At 27.5% G+C, this 20,220-nt stretch overlaps 5 protein-coding genes across 6 annotated transcripts; 1 reads left to right on the top strand and 4 right to left on the bottom strand.

Annotated features, from left to right (window-relative positions):
* Positions 1–475: 475 nt before the first annotated feature.
* On the bottom strand, positions 476–3,738 carry LOC126840449 (RNA-binding protein 42). Its single transcript, XM_050576196.1, has 6 exons — positions 3,346–3,738; positions 3,125–3,273; positions 2,243–2,396; positions 1,817–2,166; positions 1,536–1,730; positions 476–810 (listed from the first exon to the last, which is right to left on the bottom strand). Exons 1-6 carry the CDS (start codon positions 3,393–3,395, stop codon positions 680–682), a joined length of 1,029 nt encoding a protein of 342 aa, XP_050432153.1. The 5' UTR covers positions 3,396–3,738; the 3' UTR covers positions 476–679.
* A 300-nt stretch (positions 3,739–4,038) lies between these two features.
* LOC126840618 (NSFL1 cofactor p47) lies at positions 4,039–7,099 on the top strand. The gene is made up of 8 exons (XM_050576480.1): positions 4,039–4,344; positions 4,439–4,608; positions 4,690–4,860; positions 4,975–5,087; positions 5,150–5,309; positions 5,389–5,535; positions 6,442–6,654; positions 6,830–7,099. Exons 1-8 carry the CDS (start codon positions 4,237–4,239, stop codon positions 6,960–6,962), a joined length of 1,215 nt encoding a protein of 404 aa, XP_050432437.1. The 5' UTR covers positions 4,039–4,236; the 3' UTR covers positions 6,963–7,099.
* On the bottom strand, positions 7,083–8,699 carry LOC126840617 (uncharacterized). The gene has a single exon (XM_050576479.1). The coding sequence runs from the start codon at positions 8,429–8,431 to the stop codon at positions 7,187–7,189; it is 1,245 nt and encodes a 414-aa protein (XP_050432436.1). The 5' UTR covers positions 8,432–8,699; the 3' UTR covers positions 7,083–7,186.
* A 5,435-nt stretch (positions 8,700–14,134) lies between these two features.
* Positions 14,135–16,797, bottom strand: LOC126840458 (LITAF domain-containing protein-like). The gene is made up of 4 exons (XM_050576208.1): positions 16,606–16,797; positions 16,355–16,466; positions 16,123–16,282; positions 14,135–14,682 (listed from the first exon to the last, which is right to left on the bottom strand). The coding sequence occupies exons 2-4, from the start codon at positions 16,452–16,454 to the stop codon at positions 14,577–14,579; spliced, it is 366 nt and encodes a 121-aa protein (XP_050432165.1). The 5' UTR covers positions 16,455–16,466; positions 16,606–16,797; the 3' UTR covers positions 14,135–14,576.
* A 572-nt stretch (positions 16,798–17,369) lies between these two features.
* On the bottom strand, positions 17,370–19,247 carry LOC126840448 (ubiquinone biosynthesis protein COQ4 homolog, mitochondrial). Of its 2 annotated transcripts, XM_050576194.1 has the most exons (7): positions 19,047–19,247; positions 18,762–18,951; positions 18,605–18,701; positions 18,260–18,362; positions 18,066–18,195; positions 17,918–18,011; positions 17,370–17,842 (listed from the first exon to the last, which is right to left on the bottom strand). In XM_050576194.1, exons 2-7 carry the CDS (start codon positions 18,919–18,921, stop codon positions 17,686–17,688), a joined length of 741 nt encoding a protein of 246 aa, XP_050432151.1. In that variant the 5' UTR covers positions 18,922–18,951; positions 19,047–19,247; the 3' UTR covers positions 17,370–17,685. The 2 variants fall into 2 exon arrangements, with proteins under 2 accessions (XP_050432151.1, XP_050432150.1); XM_050576193.1 differs by having other exon boundaries at positions 18,762–19,247.
* Positions 19,248–20,220: the final 973 nt, after the last annotated feature.

Below are 20,220 nucleotides of genomic sequence, written 5' to 3'. Positions count from 1 at the left end.
TAATCAGTATAAATACAAATAACTCGTAACACTTAAACATGTTTTGGATTATGACTTCTAAGTTCTTAACTGTAAACAAATTTCAGTATTCAATTACATTTTAATAATAATATAAGCAGCGATTATTACAAAAAATAAACTATTATTTTGGCTTTTTTTTGTCAAAAACTATGATTGTTTGCTTTATTATACTTGTTAATATTATAATACAATCAAGTTAAATAATAAATAAGGGTAAATAGTTGCTTTTAAATAAAAAAATTTAATAATAAAGAAATTTTTGAGAATATTGTTAATAATTTTTATATATAATGACTATTGTGAGTTTAACTGTCAAAAATAAATTATTATTATGACTGTGAATTAGTCTGGTGTTAAACATAACTTAACCGACTTGGTCAAAAATAACATTCCAGTTAAATTATATTCATATAATAAAAAAAGGTAATATTGTTTAGAAAAAAAAATGTATCAATGTTACTTAAATACAATATTTATTATCAAATGTTATACTTTCAACACGTTAATGTACGACAGCGTTAATGACTGCAAACATTATAGGCTTCCAATTTAACCGGTTCAGTTTTATTATTTACATAGTGTAAACAAATGTCTTTTTTTAAAATTAATGTACAGAAAATATGAATAGTAATATTAGTTGTAGTTTACAAGTAACATTTCACGAGGATTGACCTGTCAACAAGTTAATAAGTGCAGCCTTTTCTTTTTCTTTCTTTTTGGCTACCTCTAGACTTCTATTTTTCCACATACTTTTGCGTAGTTTGATTGGTCTACTTCCAACGTATCGACCTGATGAATAAGAAATTAAAAAATAATTTGTTAGGTATCTGTTAAGATAGGTAAAATTAAAAAAAAACTAACATATGTATGTACCAATTTTTGTTTGTCATTACACATTGGAAAAAGTACATAAATCAGATTTATTTTAATAATAATTGGTACCAAAAAACCAAGCAGTTCTCGTTTAAAAAATAAATAATGATTCAATACATCATAGTTTTTTTAAAAATTAACACAAGGCTTATTAAAAACCATTATAAATGTGTTTAATATTTTCTAACTGGAATTATATTCATTTAAAGATTTTAAATAGAAAAAAATTAAATTTATAAATTTAGATAAAAATGTAATATGTTGAATATTAACTTCTTTCAATTTACAAAATATTAGCACATTAAAAATAAAATGTGTAAATATTTGTTTTCATTAGTTGATATTTTCTTGTTTTCAAATTATTAGAATATTCCTAATTTGTTATCAATTATCATAGTTCAATTTGTTTTTGTTGTACATTTTTTTGTTAACCTATTCTTTTTTTCTTTTCCAAATGGTATGCGTTACAAAGTATTTATCTAAAATTTTGTTTGTTCGCACTTCAATAAAAACTTTAACCCTTAGAGACTGCTTATGTTATACAACATGATTAACAACACAATTATGTTTAACCAAAAATAAAACGATAGAAATAAAAATATTTCTTATAAATTAAAAATGTAACCCCACTCCATACTGACCGTTAAGTTCTTTTGTAGCTCTAATAAAGTCTGCCGGATCTTTAAACGAGACGAAACCAAAGCCTCTAGTCTTCATTGTTCGTCGATCACGAACCACACGTGCTTTTTGAAATGAAGGGTATCGGCTGAACGTCCTGGCTAACAGTTCATCAGTAACGTCATTGCCCAAATCGCCACAAAATAATCGAAAGTCATCTAAAACAAAATATAATGTTTAATACATATATTTCTTTTTCGTTAACGCCAAGTTATATTAGATAAATTTCAGCACAAAGTTATACCTTCATCCCATTCGGCAAGTGTTGAGTCTTCCCATACTTGTCCGCCCGAAGTACGAACAAACTTTTTATTCTTTTTCCCTTTGGTTTTTGCAGACTGATTAGGAATTGAAGCCGCACATTCAGCCGCGGCAACGGCATTGCCACCGGCGGACACAACGGTGGTCTTAGCAGTTGCTTTCACGGCCTCCGCCATCTCTTTGCCAGGCAATATCATGGGTTGTGTCTTTTTGGATTCTTTTTTCAAAGGATTAATACTGGAAGTCATTTTTATTATGTCTTCTGGCTTTATCATCAGGTCATTCGAAGATATTTGCGGTTCTGGTTTGGAAGTGTAGAGTTTTGGGGCTCCGCTATAAAAGAATTATGGCGAGGGAAATGTTTTAATAATATATCAATGTCTGTAATTCGGTTGTATCAATCTCTTACCTAAGAATCACTGGCCCTATTGTTTTATCAGTTTTAAGATTGAATTTTTTTTGCGGTTGCTGTATAATCATTTGGCCATTGCTATATGACGGTCGTCCGTTGTTGTATCGTTGAGAATTAATTGAACTCGGTTGTCCTACTATAGAATAACTATCTAAAAAATAATGTGTTTTTTCTTTATAAATAGTGAATTTCAGTTTTTAAAAAATCATAATTCCCAAAGTTTCACATACAATTTTGTCTGCAAGAGCATGTAAATATGGATAAAAGGTAATACATTTGTGTCCACAAAATTTCGGTAAAAATTAAAAACACTTGAGGGCTTTGCCTGAACGAGTTTAGAATGATTTGAACTTTTATAGCCCTCCCCCTCTCTTGTTGTGTCAATGAGGGAGACAAAACATTAAAAAATATATAACATTATATATTATTATTTTCATGGCTGATGAAAAACATATTTTCGAAAATGATTATACAATAGGTGTTTGATTTTATTGTACAAATAAAAATAATAGAAATCGATTTGAAATTATTAACTGGAAGTTCGTTTAAATAAAAATAAAAATGTATAAATTATTATGTTTTTATTTTAACAAATTTTTATATTTATTATTATTTACATTTTTAGTGAAACAATGCCTATGCCCTGTTCGCTGAGAGGACTTTGGGGCGTACGCTAGTCACACTGGATGCCGCGGAGGGATGCGTAGAACGGCCAATTTTTGTCAGGTCGCAACATGCACTCTCGGCGAACAGGGTATAGGTTCGTTTAAACTTTAATTTTTGAGTTAAAACCAAACTTCTTAGAATTTTTTGTAGCTATGAAAATGTCTGGGTAAAGTAAATTTATATCTTTACTCAATAATAAAATCAATAAATTACCAGGATTGGACGGCATAGCACAAGGATCGTGTTCGCTGTAATAATTATTCTGGGAGTTTGATAGACGCTGCGACATCTGATTATAAGTATGGGCTCCGATAACACCCGGATTGCCTATATAATTTGGAATACCAATTTCTTCTTCAAACCTAAACAATACAAGAGCAGTTGGTAAATTGTTGAAGACGTATAAACATAATTGTACATTTTTAAATACTTACTGTTTCATCTCGTCTTCCATCATGCGAAGTTTATCGAAAGCATCAGCCATGTTGGATTTTTATTTTAGTAGGTTTACCTTCAGAAAAAACTAGATGGAAAATGTTTAGAATTATTAATTTATAACACTTGTAAAAGTCAAAAGAACAATATTTTGATTCGAGCAGAAGTTTTGTGTTCAGTTTTCAGGTGGTAAGTAAATGTTGTTACGATTAAAAAAATTGTATGCGATTGTTTACTCAAATATTATCGTTAGAACATAGAACATTTAAAGACACATATTAAAAATGTAACTTGGAAGTTTTAACACTTCACCTGTGTACTTTGTCGTCCTTCGAAGATTATACTTTATTCGAACATTTAAGACTTAGGTATTGTATTGTGCTTTATCAAATATCAATAGACAATGTTAAGAAAGTCCAATGTTGCACTATATAGAAGAAAAAAAAGATTGTATAATTTTCGTAATTGGAATATTTTCAAACACAACTAAATGTTTAATTCAACAAAAATTATAAACAGTAAAACTTTTAGAACTAAGTATTGTTTTAAAAAGTTCTATAGTATAGTTTTGGATTATATATTATTATTTCAAATTTGATATGGTCACACTGAGATATATTTAAGGTTACGTCAGTGTTTTGAATTAAATAACAAAAATAAAATTCATTCGCTATACGATTACGAGCGTTTTTGTATTTCTAATCTGTTGTATTAAAATAATAATAATAATAATAATAATAATATTTTTCCATTGTTAATTTATTATTAATACATTATACATAATTCATTCATATACACAAAAGGTGATTTATAATATTTTGTTGGCTTTTCGTGCAACAACATATTTATTATATTTTTAATATAAAGTTTCAAATTTACAACCGATTAAAATGAGTGAATCGGAGCAAACCAACAAGATCAACGAGTTCACAGGGATCACTAATGTTGATCAGGAAAGAGCAAAATTCTATTTGGAATTGGCCGCGTGGAATTTAGATGTAATTATTTGCCGAAACAAAATTGTGTTGTACTAATTCTGTAGCCGATTCGATCTGTATTAATACATTTTTCTATCTTTTACATACATTTCAGTCTGCATTGGCTAGTTTTTACGACGAAGGAACCGATGATGAACCAATAAGCGACACCGCGGCTCCGGTCGTTCCAAGACCAGCAGCTCCTGCTACTAGTCATTCACCCATGATGACTTCAACGAGTTTTAAATCTGCTTCTAAACCAAAAAAATGGCAGCCAAAATCCAGGTAAACTAATATGATATATTTATTTTAATATAATCAAAAATAATTAGTAAAACTGACCATTTTGATAAAAATTATTTTTAGAATAATGACGTTTAGTAGTATGAAAAATTCTGAAGTCGACGATAAAGATAGCGACGATGATGAAGGTCAAAGATTCTATGCCGGCGGGTCGATTACAAGCGGTCAGCAAGTTATTGGACCACCAAGAAATAACACAGATGCCATGACAGAAATGTTTCAAGCAGCACAAAAGTAGTTTAATTTTATAATTTAGGTCAATGGTTTTCAGTTTTATAGAATACACTCCTCCATTCCTCCACAAAAAAAAAAAAAGATATGTGATGCAATTTTTTTATAATTTATCAGGTACGCCAGTTCGTCAGCACCTAGTGATGCGGGTAGTTCCCACCAGGAAGGTGGTTCTTCGACGTTCTTCGGCACTGGCTATAAGTTAGGTCAAACTGAAACTGATACAGAAGGTAAATTTATATTTATATTTTCGATTGTTTGATGTAATTGTTTCTTAATTAATGTTGTTTAGTAATTCCGTCTCATAGTTCAACTTCAAAGAAAACTGCAAGACAATCACAAGAAGAAGTCGTATTAAAGATGTGGAAAGAAGGATTCACCATCAATGACGGTGAACTGCACAGCATTGAGCAACAAGAAAACCGAGAATTTTTGCTTTTGGTGGCCCGTGGGTGAGTGTGGCATACTATCAAACGCCAGTTAGAGAGTGTGTTATTAATACAATAATTAATTATTAATTCAATATTTTAGGGAAGTTCCACCATTATTATTGAAAGAAGCGAACGTGACCAGCGAAGAAGAACTCCACGTCAGCATTGAAGATCACAGATTTGAAGAATATGCACCGCCCAAACAAAAAAAAAAACTTTTTGGAGGTTCTGGTCATCTATTAGGAAGGTATATCATGGTTTTATTTTGAAACGTTCTAAGCTTTTGGAATATATAAATTGCTGTAATGATTTCTTAATGGAGAAAGTTTATAGATCAAAAATCTTAACCAAAAGAACTTTTATAATGTTAAAACTGTAAAAAAACCTCCTCCTTATCAAAATTGAAGAAAACTTAAAAAAATGTATATACTTGTTGTCATCTTAAAATTATGGCACTCAAAAAATGTCTTTAAAAACAGCCAAATGATGTCAAACTTGTACGGAATATTCTTTAGGTATAGTACTAATAGGTATACAGTTAAAAGTTAAGAAAATATTATTAACTCATTCTTCCAGAAGGGATAGTTACTTTTTTTATTTTGTATAAGTTTGAAAATAAATCTAGTCAACAAAATCATGTAAACATTTTTCAAAAATCTGTTTTAATTACTAAAAAAATTGTTTTAAAGCTTGGTTAAGGAAAAACCGATCCCAGAATATTTAAAGCTAAAAGTAATAAAATCGCATTCAACAAACACTTTGCAGCAAAACTGTAATTGGTAATCATATCAGATATGTATAAGTTTTTAGTAAAATAATGTGTTTTTTGGTTTATGGCAAACCGCCAAGTAGGTATTAACTTTTGCTCGATATCTAAATTTTTAAAGTTGTTTTTTTTTTTTTTAAAAGTCGCGTTGTGGCCTTTTTTATTCCACTTTAAATTTTTGGCCATCTTTAAATAGCAGCTGTGTTAAATTGAATGAAAAAAGCTCCAGTTGGTTTTACATAAAAAATTTAAACATGTTCAAAAATAAAAATAATTTTTAAGTGGTTTGCATAGAGGTTTTTTTTAAAATAGTACCCTTAGTTTTTAACATGAACAATTGTTGTGCAAGCCAATTTTTATGATGTCCTAATTTTTTTTTTTTTGTAGCCCTGCTCCAGAAGTTGTTGAAAATGTAAGTTCAAAAGACACTTTGCCATCCGACAATGGTATTGCTAACGAGTCAGCTGCTCGTGCCGAAGTCCCATTACAAGAAGGTGCTCCTACAACATCTTTACAGATAAGATTGGCTGACGGATCAAGATTAGTAGCGTCATTTAACCAAAGTCACACAATTGGTGATGTTCGTCGTTATTTGATAACGTATCCTTTTTTCATATCACAAAAAAATGTTTAACAACATTTCTTTTTTTAACAATAATTTTATACTACCTCTACACTCTCGCTAAGGCAGTGTGAGAATTGCGAAGCAAAAGTGTAGAGCTAGCATTATGATTGCCTGAATTTTAGGAATTTTCTTTAACTAATTAATATTTAGGGCAAGATCCAGTTTTGCGGCACGACCCTTCATTCTTCAATCGTCCTACCCACCGAAAACACTAGACAATAACGAGCAAACATTGTTGGATGCCGGACTGTTAAACACTGTGATTTTTCAACGTTTAGGTTGAATTCTCCCAACTTTCACTGTTTTTTTCATTTTATCTTAATTATATTTTATGTATATTATTTTATTTAAAACATACGAGACTAAGTCCCGATTTAAAGAGAAATAAATAAAGGCACAGTAATGTTTCTATAATAATAACTATAAAAGTTGTAATTTTTTTTACTTTTGTAAAAATGTATTAAATTAAAAAAAACAAAAATTTCAAAATCAGGAATAACTTATCGATTAGTTTATAAAAGTATTATAATTTTTCGTACGCATAATGGAATATTGTACATGAGATTTCCACAAATTTAAAAGTTTGCTATTAACAAAATCAGTCATATATTTAGCCATGCTTTTGTCGTCTTTGCCTATGATATTTTTACACATGTCTTCCAACTTGTGAATGGACCCGGCAATCAACGGAGACTGATTTGACATTTTTCCGCTACCGTTCGCGATTGTCAATGTTTCATTTGTTCGTACACAAAGAGTTTTCCTCAAAGCTATAGGCCACGATTTCTTAATTTGACGTTTAGAACAACACGTTTTAATTTCGAAAGCGTAGTCTGTGTCATCTTGATCGATGTTAATGAAATGTCTATCTTTATTAAACACTAGATATTCATTCCATGATAGTAAAATCCTATGTTTGGTTAGACCTTGTGTCCTCATTGTGCAATCTTTGAGTAAAACTGACTTTTCCAAATCATTGTCTACAACTGGAAACTGCCAAGAGAGGGTAGACAAAGTTTTATGTATTCCTTTTCGGCCAGCGATTGAATGTAAGAAATTTAAGACCTGATGGTGGATTCCAATATCATAGATGATGAAATGGCGGATGCCCAATAAGATATGATAGGCAATAAACTCGACCAAATCTGTATCCGGTACACCAGAATAATCTGGTGCAACACAAATTACCAAGTTGTCGTTATCACGTCTGGCTTCATCTTGTGTTCTCAACGGAACAAAGAGCTTTAATGAATTTTCTCGTCCCAGCAAAATTCCATAGGGTGTTGTATCTAATGGAACATCGCTTGGCTTACAAAGAACTTTGTACTGATGAAAGTCGTTGTTATGGACGTTGGGCAGTATATCGTAAGAAAACGATCCTGGGCTGGATATGTAATGATCAGCGAGTCTAAACCAAATACGACAATCGAATCCTGAGAAGGCCGTTTTAGGACCCAACATTGTTATGAAAGCCATTTTGTCTTCATTTGACCAAAATGCAGAATATGCAAAATATTGATCTATTTTCGTCCATGTAACAGGTGGTTTGGCAAATCGGTTATCATTCTCGAGATCGGCGTAAAACGTTTCATTTAGTATAGTACAATTGGCCAGACCATCTGTCGGGTAACCGAAGAAGTTCAGAACCTCCAGGACGTTTAAAAGTTTCATGTATTCATACCTGTAGGTAAGCAATGAGAAGATGCTTACAAACGATATGATCACTAGGAACAGCTGTTGATACTTCCTCATTTTAAAATTAAGTCCATTAAACACTAATTATAAATAAATGTAAGCAAAGAACAAGTGAAATAATTTATTAGAACTATTGTTTAGCTACAAAAGAATCATTTTTAAAAATGTATTTACGGTACCTCCATAAATTTAGTAGTTAATAATTTATTATCAATATAATTTTTTTTTTAAAAGGTATAAAACTGATATTTACAATAAATTATCCAATAGTTCAATTGCTGTAAATATTAAGTTTACAACTGTAACTTGAGTGTAATTACAATTTACAATTTAGAAAAATAAAAAATGTTTGTGATAACAAAGTATTTCCGTGGTCTGATCTAACACAAAATCATGAAGTACGGTTATGTTATGTTATAGATAACCCACCCATAGAGTCAAGATGGATTTATCGGGTTGCTACCACTTTTCCCAATTTATATATTTTCCAACGACCACATTTCCTATGGAAAAATTGTTTATTGGGAAAAGTGAATTTGAGGTAAATTGTCCGTTGGGAATGTTTGTATTTCAATAAAATTGAAAAATACCAAATACCATTTTTCCCAACTATCATTTTTTCTAAAATGTAAATATCCTATGGAAATAATAAACATTGGAAATAGTGGTTTATTACATTAAAATAATTTTGGTTTGTTTACCAATAAAATTATAATTTCCAGTTGTTGATAGCGTAATACCTCTGCTGAGCCTATGTAATATTTTTTGATGAATTTGAATAATTAATATTGTAATATTAGTTAGATTTACATGTTTTATTTATCTACAATTATTTATAAGAAAAACGTATAGGTATTTTAACTCCATACTCCATACTCACAGAATGGCTATATAAACTATAAGGAAATGTTTTCTACCAATTCATAATTTTATTTTCTGACTGCTTTTTTTTTGTGGTTACTACATGTATAATATGTTTAATTTGCTGGATCCAATAGGCTTATGCTCATGGTAATGAATTATTGATAATAGATATTAATATTAAAAATAAAAGACACTAATGTAACATTCAGCTACATAATAGATATAACATTTCCATGTATTTGTTGCGTCAATTTAAGTGTACTTAACTATTTTAAACATATTTTTGGATATCATATCTTTATGAAATTTAAAAAAAATAGTTTCATACAATATGATTTGAACATTGTCCATCTATGGTATGTTAAATCTATCACAAAACAAACAAAACTATTGCTATTTGTAAAGTTTATGAAAAACCAGTATCTAAAAAAAAACTTTTATTTTAAATACATTTTTTGCATGTGTAATTTATCTTTCAATATTAACAATAGTTACTATTTTTTTTAATTATAAACTACTGTATTAAAAATCAATAGTATACATTACATACAAGGTGTGTTTAATAAATACCCAGACTAATAAAATTCCTACCGATAAACTATTAATGTTAAAACACACTAATTTTATAGAAATTAAATAGAGATAATTTTCAGTACTTAGTTTATAACTAAAGTCATTATTTCAAATTAGTTATTTACAGTGCATGTTCAAAATTATAAATATTATACAAAACCGCGATTCTATGATAGAAAATATTTTGTAATAATTGGAAAAGGTTTTAAAAACTATTAAAAAAGAGACTTGAGTTGATTTTTAGAGATTTTTTTTTAAGTCATTGTGTAACTTTTGTATGGTTCAAACGTTTTAAGGAGGCTAGATTTTCATTGAATACGACCAACATTCTGGGGCTCCTTCAACATGCTCGTGTTTGATAGCCTAACCTTTTATTCATCATATTTCTGCCAATTCCATTACAAGAAAGAGTAAAAGTTGAAATAATTTATTAGCATTAAAATTGATTAGCGTATACATACACTGATAAATATTTAACACTTCATTACTCTTGCTGTTTTCAGTCACACTTCAATTAAGTGTGACTTGGGTAAACTTTTTACATCAGTCACATGTCTATATTATGTAACTGGGGTAAATTTTTAACTCACATGAGTGGTTAAGGGTTAATATTAGACGCTTAAAAAGTAATCAATTTAAAATATCTGGTTTGAATAAAGACATATTAGCATTAAGAGATGACTATGCAACTCACTTAGGTAAAATCAAACAAATAATAAATAAACTAGTTAAAAAGAGATAGTTTAAAAATCTAAATAATTGTAGTATTGTAGTATTACGATACTACAATTATGTATAAATTGTTTTATATGAAAAATAAATATTCTTTATCCTAAGTTATCAACAAATAAAACAAGTACCTTACAACTATAAACAGTACTATGCATGCATCACATTTTACACATTTTAATCTATACACATTTGAGTTTATACACACCTACTAACTCAACCTTGTTGATACCTGCTAAACTATTTACAACGCATTGTTTCAGCTTACATTCATGGATTGCAATTATATAATTAGACTAAGAAGAACGAAGAAAGTATAGTGAAGAACAGTCTTATCAATGAAATCATATAAACGCTATTTACTTTATATAAACTCAGTAGATTGTATAACGTGCATTTAATAATATTTATTTGTAATACTAATAAAATTAATTTTAATATAATATAAATCCATTATGTTATTATAATAAAATAATATATTTGTTTTTTTCAAATGCTGTAAATATCAAAATATATTTTACAGACTATTAAAAGTTTGAACTATAGCAAAATAATTCAAAATATGTAATTTATTTTGAATATTATTCATAATTGTATACCTGTGTTACACATCGACCCTTCTAGACTGCAGATACAATTATATAATTAAGTTGATTTGAACGTTCAAATTAAATGTATACCTATAAATAAAAACTAGGTGAGTAGGTATCTAAAATAGAAACTATTTGTACAACCAAAGAAAAATTGTGAAAAGCTGTATTGATTTTGATGTGGTTCATTGATAATTATTGATGTCATCGTATTGGATTTGTGAAAAAATTGTGGATATAATATGAATTGACGATAGAATAATAGTTATAATAGAGCTATTAAACCATAAGCTATTTATTATTTAAACAGTTACAGTATTAGTTATAAAAATGTGATGTAAAGTATTTTTTCACTACAAAAAAATGTATACTTCAAGTAAAACCATCTTAATCATGTGTTCTTACAAAATAATAGATACCTTATTTGAAATATATTGTAAAAAATTATAAATTTGTACTAAATAAATAAATATATAAATTAAAAATTGTGTTTATTTCTTACTAGGGTAATGGCACCAGTTATTGACACTAAAATCCTGACTTTGACAATGCTTTGTTTTTTTACATCACAGATAAAATATATTGTTTTTTTAATGAAGTTTTGTCAAAACAATTTATCTTAATGGTATAAATTATAAAATATCTTGATGTAATAACTGTGTTATAAAAAAGAAACACTATATTGCCAATAATTGGGGGTAGTGCCTGTTGTTACCCTATGATGAATTTATTTTTAAATATCATTTCAAAAATAATATTGAATTAATTGTATTAAGTTTATTATAAATAATTGTAATTAGTCTTATCTCACTTTAAGCAAAATACACTTTTATTTGAAAATTAGAAACAAAAACAAATGATACAAAAATATATTAATCACATTCAATAGTGAGTCAAATTTTTTCTAGTTTTTCAATTTTTTCTGGTTTTTCTAGTTTTTCAATTTTTTCAGGATTTCTAGTTTTTCAATATTTTCAGGATTTCTAGTTTTTCAATTTTTTTAGGATTTCTAGTTTTTCAATTTTTTTATTTTTTCAGGATTTCTAGTTTTTCAATTTTTCAAGATTTCTAGTTTTTCTAGTTTTTTAATTTTTCTAGTTTTTCTAAATTTTTAATTTTTTCTAGTTTTTCTAAATTTTCAATTTTTTCTAGTTTTTCTAAATTTTAATTTTGTTCAGGATTTCTAGTTTTTCAATTTTTCAGGTTTTACTAGTTTTTCAATTTTTTCTAGAAAAACTAGAAAAACTAGAAAAATTAGAAAAACTAGAAAATGTTTTCCAATTTTTCTAGTTTTTCTAGTTTTTCAAGTTTTTCTAATTTTTCTAGTTTTTCTAGTTTTTCTAGATTTTTTAGTTTTTCTAGTTTTTCTAGCTTTTCTATCTTTCCTAGAAAAACTAAAAAAAGTAGAAAAACTAGGAAAACTAGAAAAACTATAAAACTAGAAAAACTAAAAAAACTAGAAAAACTAGAAAAATCTAGTTTTCCTAGTTGGACATGAGTAAAACAATATATATTAAGAATATATAGTGTTTTGGCAATGCAAAACTTGCTGGGATTAGCCCTACAAGGTTGTTTTTGCTAACTCTGATATTTATGTTAGCTTATAAAAATAATTCAATTTTTTCAGGATTTCTAGTTTTTTTGGTTTCCAATTTTTTCAGGATTTCTAGTTTTTTTAGTTTTTCTAAATTTTCAATTTTTTCTAGTTTTCCTAAATTTTCAATTTTTTCAGGATTTCTAGTTTTTCTAGTTTTTCAATTTTTTTAGGGTTTCTAGTTTTTCTAAATTTTCAATTTTTTCTAAATTTTCATTTTTTTCAGGATTTCTAGTTTTTCAATTTTTTCCAATTTTCTAGTTTTTCAATTTTTCGAGTTTTTCTAGTTTTCCTAGTTTTTCTAGTTTTTCTAGTTTTCTAAATTTTCAATTTTTTCAGGATTTCTAGTTTTTCAATTTTTTTTAGTTTTTGTAGTTTTTCTAAATTTTCATTTTTTTCTGGTTTTTCTAAATTTTCAATTTTTTCAGGATTTCTAGTTTTTCAGGTTTCACTAGTTTTTCAATTTTTTCTAGAAAAACTAGAAAAATTAGAAAAACTAGAAAAACTAGAAAACATTTTCTAGTTTTTCTAGCTTTTCTATCTTTTCTAGAAAAACTAATAAAACTAGAAAAACTAAAAAAAGTAGAAAAACTAGGAAAACTAGAAAAACTAGAAAAACTAGAAAAACTAGAAAAACTAAAAAAACTAGAAAAACTAGAAAAATTAGAAAAACTTTTCTAGTTTTTCTAGTTTTCCTAGTTGGACATGAGTAAAACAATATATATTAAGAATATATAGTGTTTTACCTAAGTCCCAAGCTACCCTTAAAGTCCCAATTAACCCGGTTTTAGGTACCTACATAAGTACACAATATATATGTATAATGGCTTCGACATATTCGTATACAGAAGAAAAAAAATATAAGATAACATTATGTATCGAGTCACACTCGGAAAATTATTTTATCGGACATTTGTCATTGATAATAAAATACAGTTATGTCAACTGACTTTTTGTCGCTCGGCAAAGCATAATTGATTATTATCATATAAAAAAAAAAATATTGCCATAATTATTAAAATTTAATTTCTTCAAGTTAAGCTTTTCTGCGCTCCTTATTTACAAATATAAAACAATTTATAATAAGTAATAATAATATTATTATTATTTTGGAAAGAGGTGAAATTGCTTTACCCATACAGCAAAGAAATGTATTAATATTATATCTTAACATATTATATACCATAAAACAAAATAAACAAACACCTTTTGTTTTAAATAATCTTTATTAGTCATAACAAAAATAAATTTATAAAGAAAATAGAAACATACAACATGATTTGTGTAACACAAAAATATAACTGCAAACAGAAAACATTTAAAAGTATATACTAATGCAGGTAACTAAATTACATTGTGATGCATTTTTGATTTTTTTTTTTTTTACATTATAAAATATAATTTTTAAATATTACATAACTATTAAAAAATGGCAATAAAAACAAGGCAAAAAATAAGTCTTAATGTCGTAATACTGGACAGTTAAGTGTTAGTAAGTGTAAAAATATATTTATTAACTCTTAAGCTGCTCAAGAAGTCATTAGTGTATTAAAAGTGAAAACACATTTATAAAACTTTCAGAGTGGGTGACTTAAAGCAACATTTCCAACTTTTTAACATAGGTATATTATGATTTATGATAACTTAACTAATATTTTTTAATAGGTCACATATAAAAAAAAACTATTTAGTATTTATTCAATTTAATATTAAAAACCAATCCGCATTTTATTAATTTTGGAGTTTTTTTAACTGGTTTAAAATGGCTTTAGTTTCTCAGTGTTGAAGATTGTCTAATAGTTTAAAAAGTCAGAAAACCCATCCCTGATTAAAATAGTTTTTTTTCAAGTATTCATCGTCTATATTGTCCCAAAAAAGTTTTACACTCTGGGCATTTGTGTTCCACATTCATACATGAATCCATGCAAAAAGGTATTAAACATGGTCCCCAAAAACATCTGTAACGAATTCATCAATAAATAATTTGTGTAAAATGCTAATAAACAGACACACAAAAGCATAATTAATATATATTAATATTGTCATACCTCCTATAGGAGACAAACATACATATTCTTAGAAATTTAGTAATTCTCGGACATTTTATCCATTAAAATTTGTAACCAGATTTCTTAAGCTACAAAACTATACAATTCACAAGGGCCCTTATAACTTTGCAATATTGAGGGTAATGATAAAGCTGATGAAGCAGCACGTAACGCAATAGTAAACTGAACATTTGGAACACTTTCTTATGTATTGTTAAGAGACATATAGCAAACATAAAGAATTACTGCATAATCGATTGAAAACAAATTGAGAGAAATAAAAATAACATTAAACGTTAGCCTAAGCTTACACCAATGATTAAAAGGGATGAAGTTATTATAATTAGCCGATTATAAATAGGTCATATAGCCACCTCATGGAATAAATAATTTCTGAAATATGTCAACCTTTACGGTAGATCACCTTATTATCCACTATCCCAACTACAAAGACTTTATAAACGAGCTAAAAATCTCAAACGACTTATTTGAAGCATTAGAAGTAGGACCATCTAAAGAAAAAAATTATTTTTTTCTAAAAAAGTAACTAGTTATTATAACTTTTAAAATATATAATACAATGTCAATCTATAAGAAATTCATTCTATATATTTATTATTTACCTCAATTGTTAATACTTGATATAAATAAATTATTATTTCTTTTAAGTGAAAGCTTCAAACAGCTGTACTACACAATATTGGAACAAGAACCAACAAAATACACCTACTTTATTTGCTTAATCTAAATTTGAAATTAAAATTGTTTTAAAACATCTAGTTACTTTTTTTTTAATAGCCTCGTAATTTGTAAATAACACCAAATTGTAGTACTCTTGCAGGGTAACCTTTTATTATTAATAATTTTATAATATTTATTTCAAATTAATTTACTTTATACACAAAAGATAGAGGTGATTAAAAACAAAAAACTGGCAAGCTAAAGACATTCTGCGGCAAAATTTGTAATCAATGCTAACATTTAAAAGATGTTTGGTTTTTTTTTGTACAGAGTTGTTAGATATTAAATTACATAATAATATAAACACAAACGTTTTTGTTTTTTCTGTAAAAATAATCTGCATGTACATTTGTCCTAGGATTAGTTTTTAAGATTTTCTTTATTTAAATTTTTTTTAAAACAATGTTTAATAGTTTTGTTTATTTTTAGATAAAAGTTTATATTTTTGCTCTTAAATTAAAATTTATTAGTTGGAAATAACCGGCATTAGTTTTTGAGAACCCGACCCAGTTTATTTGGGCAATGCAAAACTTGCTGGGATTAGCCCTACAAGGTTGTTTTTGCTAACTCTGATATTTATGTTAGCTTATAAAAATAAAATTACTTTACCCAAATGCACAGCACACCACACTTGAAACATAGGCCATTATACTTGGTTTTTTAGCAGTATGTGTAGTAATTTCTCGACGGCAACTAATACACACCATTCGAGTACTATGAGGACCCACAGGAACAACGGTAGTAATTATTTCACGAGGTGCTTTAACATCTATAAAAATAATAGTTAAACGTAATACGTTTGAAAATATTATTTATAAAATTAATTATTTATGAATTTTACACTCGGGTTGCGGAGTAAATGGGCTTGCTGGCTGCACACTAGTATAGTGAACCTGATTGGGCGCTGATGGCACTTTGCCTGGAGTAAATTGTCCACTCATGGTTCTTCTAGACTACAAAAAATACAATATGAATGATAAATTTAATTTTAAAGGCTTACAAACTAAAGTAACTAAACATTCGAGTTTTATAGATACCCATTTAGGGTAATAAGGTCAATGAAACATGTATATATATATATAAAATACCTACATGCCCACTAATTTCAAGTTGTACAAAATGAACTTCTGATAACCTTGTTATAGGTAACAAATATACCTTTATAATACTATAATCGATCCTTTTACGGAAAATTGAGTTTTTGAGAATTTATTAAAGACAAGTTAAGGTATAATTGACATATTCAAATATTTTCAGTTTTATGTTATTTATTATTTACTTTATTGATAATACAACATATGCTATAATGATAATACCAAAGATTAGGAAATATAGGTATGTTAGCAACCTATGATATATATTTTTACAGTATGGGTGCTAGTTTACTCCCATAAGAAATACACAGCTGTCCTTATCGCGGCTATCACAATTAGCAGACTTACCTATTTAATTTATCACGGATGATATGTTTATTTCATAAGAAAAGAATTTATCACAGAGTAAGTTTTTATCACAGATATATATAATAATATTTATTATATATATCTGTGATTTTTATGGCCCGTGATTGGTTCATTACATGATGACGAAACATTAAATTTACAAATTTGAATGCAACACGAAATGGATAAAATAATTATATATTTTCATCCATGAAATTACCATTTACAAATTATCACAATTGATAATTAAGCTTCGAAAGTATACATTTATAAATATATTTTTAATTTTACTTACGAATCCTAAATAATTTCTAAATTTTGATTTATTACATCAGTGAAAACAACTACGATTATTGTCAATTCTATTATTTAATAAATAATATACTTAATTGAAATTCACTATTACCATTTATGATGCGTATTTATAATGCAATATTGTAACAAATATCTAAACTATTTCTACTTATATGTACTCCATTGACCATTTATACAAACTATTAGTTACCAATACATTAATTGGCTTACACATTGCAACTTATTTTATTGACTGTAATAAAAATATTAACTCCTTGCTAAACTTTAAAACAATTAAAATCACATTTTGATATAAATCAGTTATTATTAATAAACATTATACATGTATTATATTTTATTATAGTAGTTTACTCTAGTGGTTAAAATAACTAATTTATTATAATACATGACACATTATATTTTGTATTGATCTTTTTTAATTTAATTCTAGTGGTTTAATGTTTAATTCCTTTTGTAATTCATCAATTGGTTGTTCCCATCTTTTTTCAAAATATATATTTAGCATAAAATTGGAATTAAGTCCAGTTTGAATGGCCCATGGCAAATAATATTTCACGTATTGCTCTCTTTGCCTTTTAAAAACAAATAAGTTAACATTATTTTGTATACATTGTTATTTAATATAATATAATGAAATGTTTTTTTACTTGGGTTTCAGTCGTATTGCACCAAATAGTGAACCGCCTAATGTCATAGGTAATTTTGTTTGGAATGATTCAACCCACTTGACTGTAACTTCTCCTATAAAAAAAAAGTAGTTTAATATAAAATAATTTCTTTTCAATTACATATTACCTAGCATGTTGGTCGGCATTCCTAATATTGTATGAATTAAATCATGTACTTCTCTATATCGTTGCATGACATATGCTAATTGAACATCGTCGATAAACTGAACGCTTCCTCTTGAATCTGGAGTAACTTTCTAAAAAGAAAAAACTAAATCAGAACCATTATTTTATACAGTATTTATTGAATTTATAATATACATTGTGATTTAGAAATGTATAATATGCAAAACCCAATGTATTTTCTGGAAGATGCTGAAGCTTAGTTAAATCAACTGTAGTAGTGTTTATGCGAGGTTGATTCCTTCAAAAACAAAATGAAATCATGTCTTATAAAAAACAATAAATCATAGTAAATTTTAAAAGTACAAGAAGATGTTAGACACTTTAATTGGGAATTCAATATATTTGTATTTATTTATCAAGTAGTTGAGCTTTCTATAGTATTTAAAATTATGTCATAATTAGTTAAAATATTATAAAAAGAAAAAATTAACTAGTATTAAGGTACAAAAAATAATATAAAATTAAAACATTTTTTATTACTGTAATATATCGTTTCCTTCTGGATTGTTTAACATTTTGTCACGTATCTGTTGTAAAGCTATTGTACCTGTAGTTTCTCCTAATGTTGCAATCATATCTGAAAACCATACCAACATTATGCATAAACAATGTGTTTTTGTTTTGTTTTTGTTTATACCAGCTCTCCGGGGATCCAGCAATGAGACTGCAGCAGAACCAACCGTTAACATCATTTTCTGTATTGGTGTAGTAGGAATATGGTTTGCATTATACTGTTGTACAAAATCTGAGAATTGTCTATGTGTTTTGTATGTTGGTGTTAATATTTTTCTCCACATATTGCAATGAAGGTATTTTAAATGTTCTATCTTTGAAATTATAAATAATTTACATTCAGATAAAAATTCACAAATATCAGCTTATCGATAAATTATTAATATACAACACAAAAATTGAACTAAACTTTAAATGAAAGTAGATAAATTTTTAGTTTTTATTTTTTCGCCAATTGAATTCGGCAAGCAGTTGAGGTCTCCAGCCACCCATACAGTATTTCTACAAAATACAAATGGTATTAATTCGTTATAACCCATAGACCTTATACTAATTGGTATGTTAAAATCGATGTAAAATGTATATGCCACAGAATTATTCTGTTATCATTCAGTGTATATAAATATACTGGTATTATTTAAAAAAATTTTCCCTAAAATAAAGGTAACAACCAAGTACGGTTACAACTATACAACCACACATTTGCCTAGGTATATCTATTGTGTGTTACAACCGTGAATACAATTTTATAACAAAAAAATACATTTGAATAATTTATTTATAAATATAAATAAATTTATTTATATATTTCAATTTTCAATACCAAGCATTAAAAAATTAACAATCTCGGTTAAAATATCATGGACATTTCATACCAACTACTTAAAACCCCTAACCAGTAACCCCTGATAATAATCTTTTATTATTAAAATCGGGTTGCTACAGTTACCACGAATGTTGCATGCCACGACTTGTAGTTACTCCGACATTGCTTTATCAGTCATTTGCCACGAATATAATCTACTTCGAATATACAATTGCTACGATTAGACGGTTAGTCCGAATTTAACATACTCCGACATCGTAAAGTAATTAAATGAATCATACAACAGTTAACTCGATATTGTGATACCACGAAAGTATTTTACTTCGACTATACATGATAAGAATACTTGACCACCGGGCACCGACTATTCCGTGAATTCTATGATTGTATAATGAAAATATATTATATATTATTGTCAGTATTTGTATGTCTTAGATTTGGAACTCGTTTGGTGTACAAACAGGGAAATTACAAATAACTATTTAAATATAGTTGTCGCTAGAACTGTATTGTGGGCCGAATGAGTTAATTTCTGTAATGGGCCGAACACTGTCCATTCCGCAACTAAATCCAACTCTACACAAAAGTTTTTGACTAACTACTGATAAATTTAAAGACAGAATCGGGTTATTGTATCGGGTTATATTAAATTCATTAATTACGTTTTATAGTGTATTCTTTATTATTAATTGCACATTTTAATTTACAGTACATCTTTCTTTTAATTATTGGTTAAAAACCTTTGGCAAGGGCATTG

The sequence above is a fragment of the Adelges cooleyi genome, unplaced genomic scaffold (genome assembly GCF_023614345.1).
Source record: "Adelges cooleyi isolate 19-005CV unplaced genomic scaffold, UGA_ACOO_1.1 ACOO_flye_CR_arks_rails_tigmint_CR_PRNA_376, whole genome shotgun sequence".
In the NCBI taxonomy this organism is placed as follows: domain Eukaryota; kingdom Metazoa; phylum Arthropoda; class Insecta; order Hemiptera; family Adelgidae; genus Adelges; species Adelges cooleyi.
This window is presented reverse-complemented; position numbering and strand designations above follow the sequence as displayed.

What these genes read in the sequence shown, in the direction of transcription:
- LOC126840449 (XM_050576196.1), bottom strand. Translation starts at nt 3,395, where the DNA reads ATGGCTGATGCTTTCGATAAACTTCGCATGATGGAAGACGAGATGAAA. An exon ending in TGCTATGCCGTCCAATCCTG is followed by an intron (nt 2,397 to 3,124) that starts GTAATTTATTGA and finishes ATTATTTTTTAG; the next exon opens with ATAGTTATTCTATAGTAGGA. An exon ending in ACTTGCCGAATGGGATGAAG is followed by an intron (nt 1,731 to 1,816) that starts GTATAACTTTGT and finishes ATTTTGTTTTAG; the next exon opens with ATGACTTTCGATTATTTTGT.
- LOC126840618 (XM_050576480.1), top strand. Translation starts at nt 4,237, where the DNA reads ATGAGTGAATCGGAGCAAACCAACAAGATCAACGAGTTCACAGGGATC. An exon ending in AAATGGCAGCCAAAATCCAG is followed by an intron (nt 4,609 to 4,689) that starts GTAAACTAATAT and finishes AATTATTTTTAG; the next exon opens with AATAATGACGTTTAGTAGTA. An exon ending in TTGCTTTTGGTGGCCCGTGG is followed by an intron (nt 5,310 to 5,388) that starts GTGAGTGTGGCA and finishes TCAATATTTTAG; the next exon opens with GGAAGTTCCACCATTATTAT.
- LOC126840617 (XM_050576479.1), bottom strand. Translation starts at nt 8,431, where the DNA reads ATGAGGAAGTATCAACAGCTGTTCCTAGTGATCATATCGTTTGTAAGC.
- LOC126840458 (XM_050576208.1), bottom strand. Translation starts at nt 16,454, where the DNA reads ATGAGTGGACAATTTACTCCAGGCAAAGTGCCATCAGCGCCCAATCAG. An exon ending in ATTTACTCCGCAACCCGAGT is followed by an intron (nt 16,283 to 16,354) that starts GTAAAATTCATA and finishes TTATTTTTATAG; the next exon opens with ATGTTAAAGCACCTCGTGAA. An exon ending in GTGGTGTGCTGTGCATTTGG is followed by an intron (nt 14,683 to 16,122) that starts GTAAAGTAATTT and finishes AATTCGTTACAG; the next exon opens with ATGTTTTTGGGGACCATGTT.
- LOC126840448 (XM_050576193.1), bottom strand. Translation starts at nt 18,921, where the DNA reads ATGTGGAGAAAAATATTAACACCAACATACAAAACACATAGACAATTC. An exon ending in ATACATTTCTAAATCACAAT is followed by an intron (nt 18,196 to 18,259) that starts GTATATTATAAA and finishes TTTTCTTTTTAG; the next exon opens with AAAGTTACTCCAGATTCAAG. An exon ending in AATGCCGACCAACATGCTAG is followed by an intron (nt 18,012 to 18,065) that starts GTAATATGTAAT and finishes TTTTTTTTATAG; the next exon opens with GAGAAGTTACAGTCAAGTGG.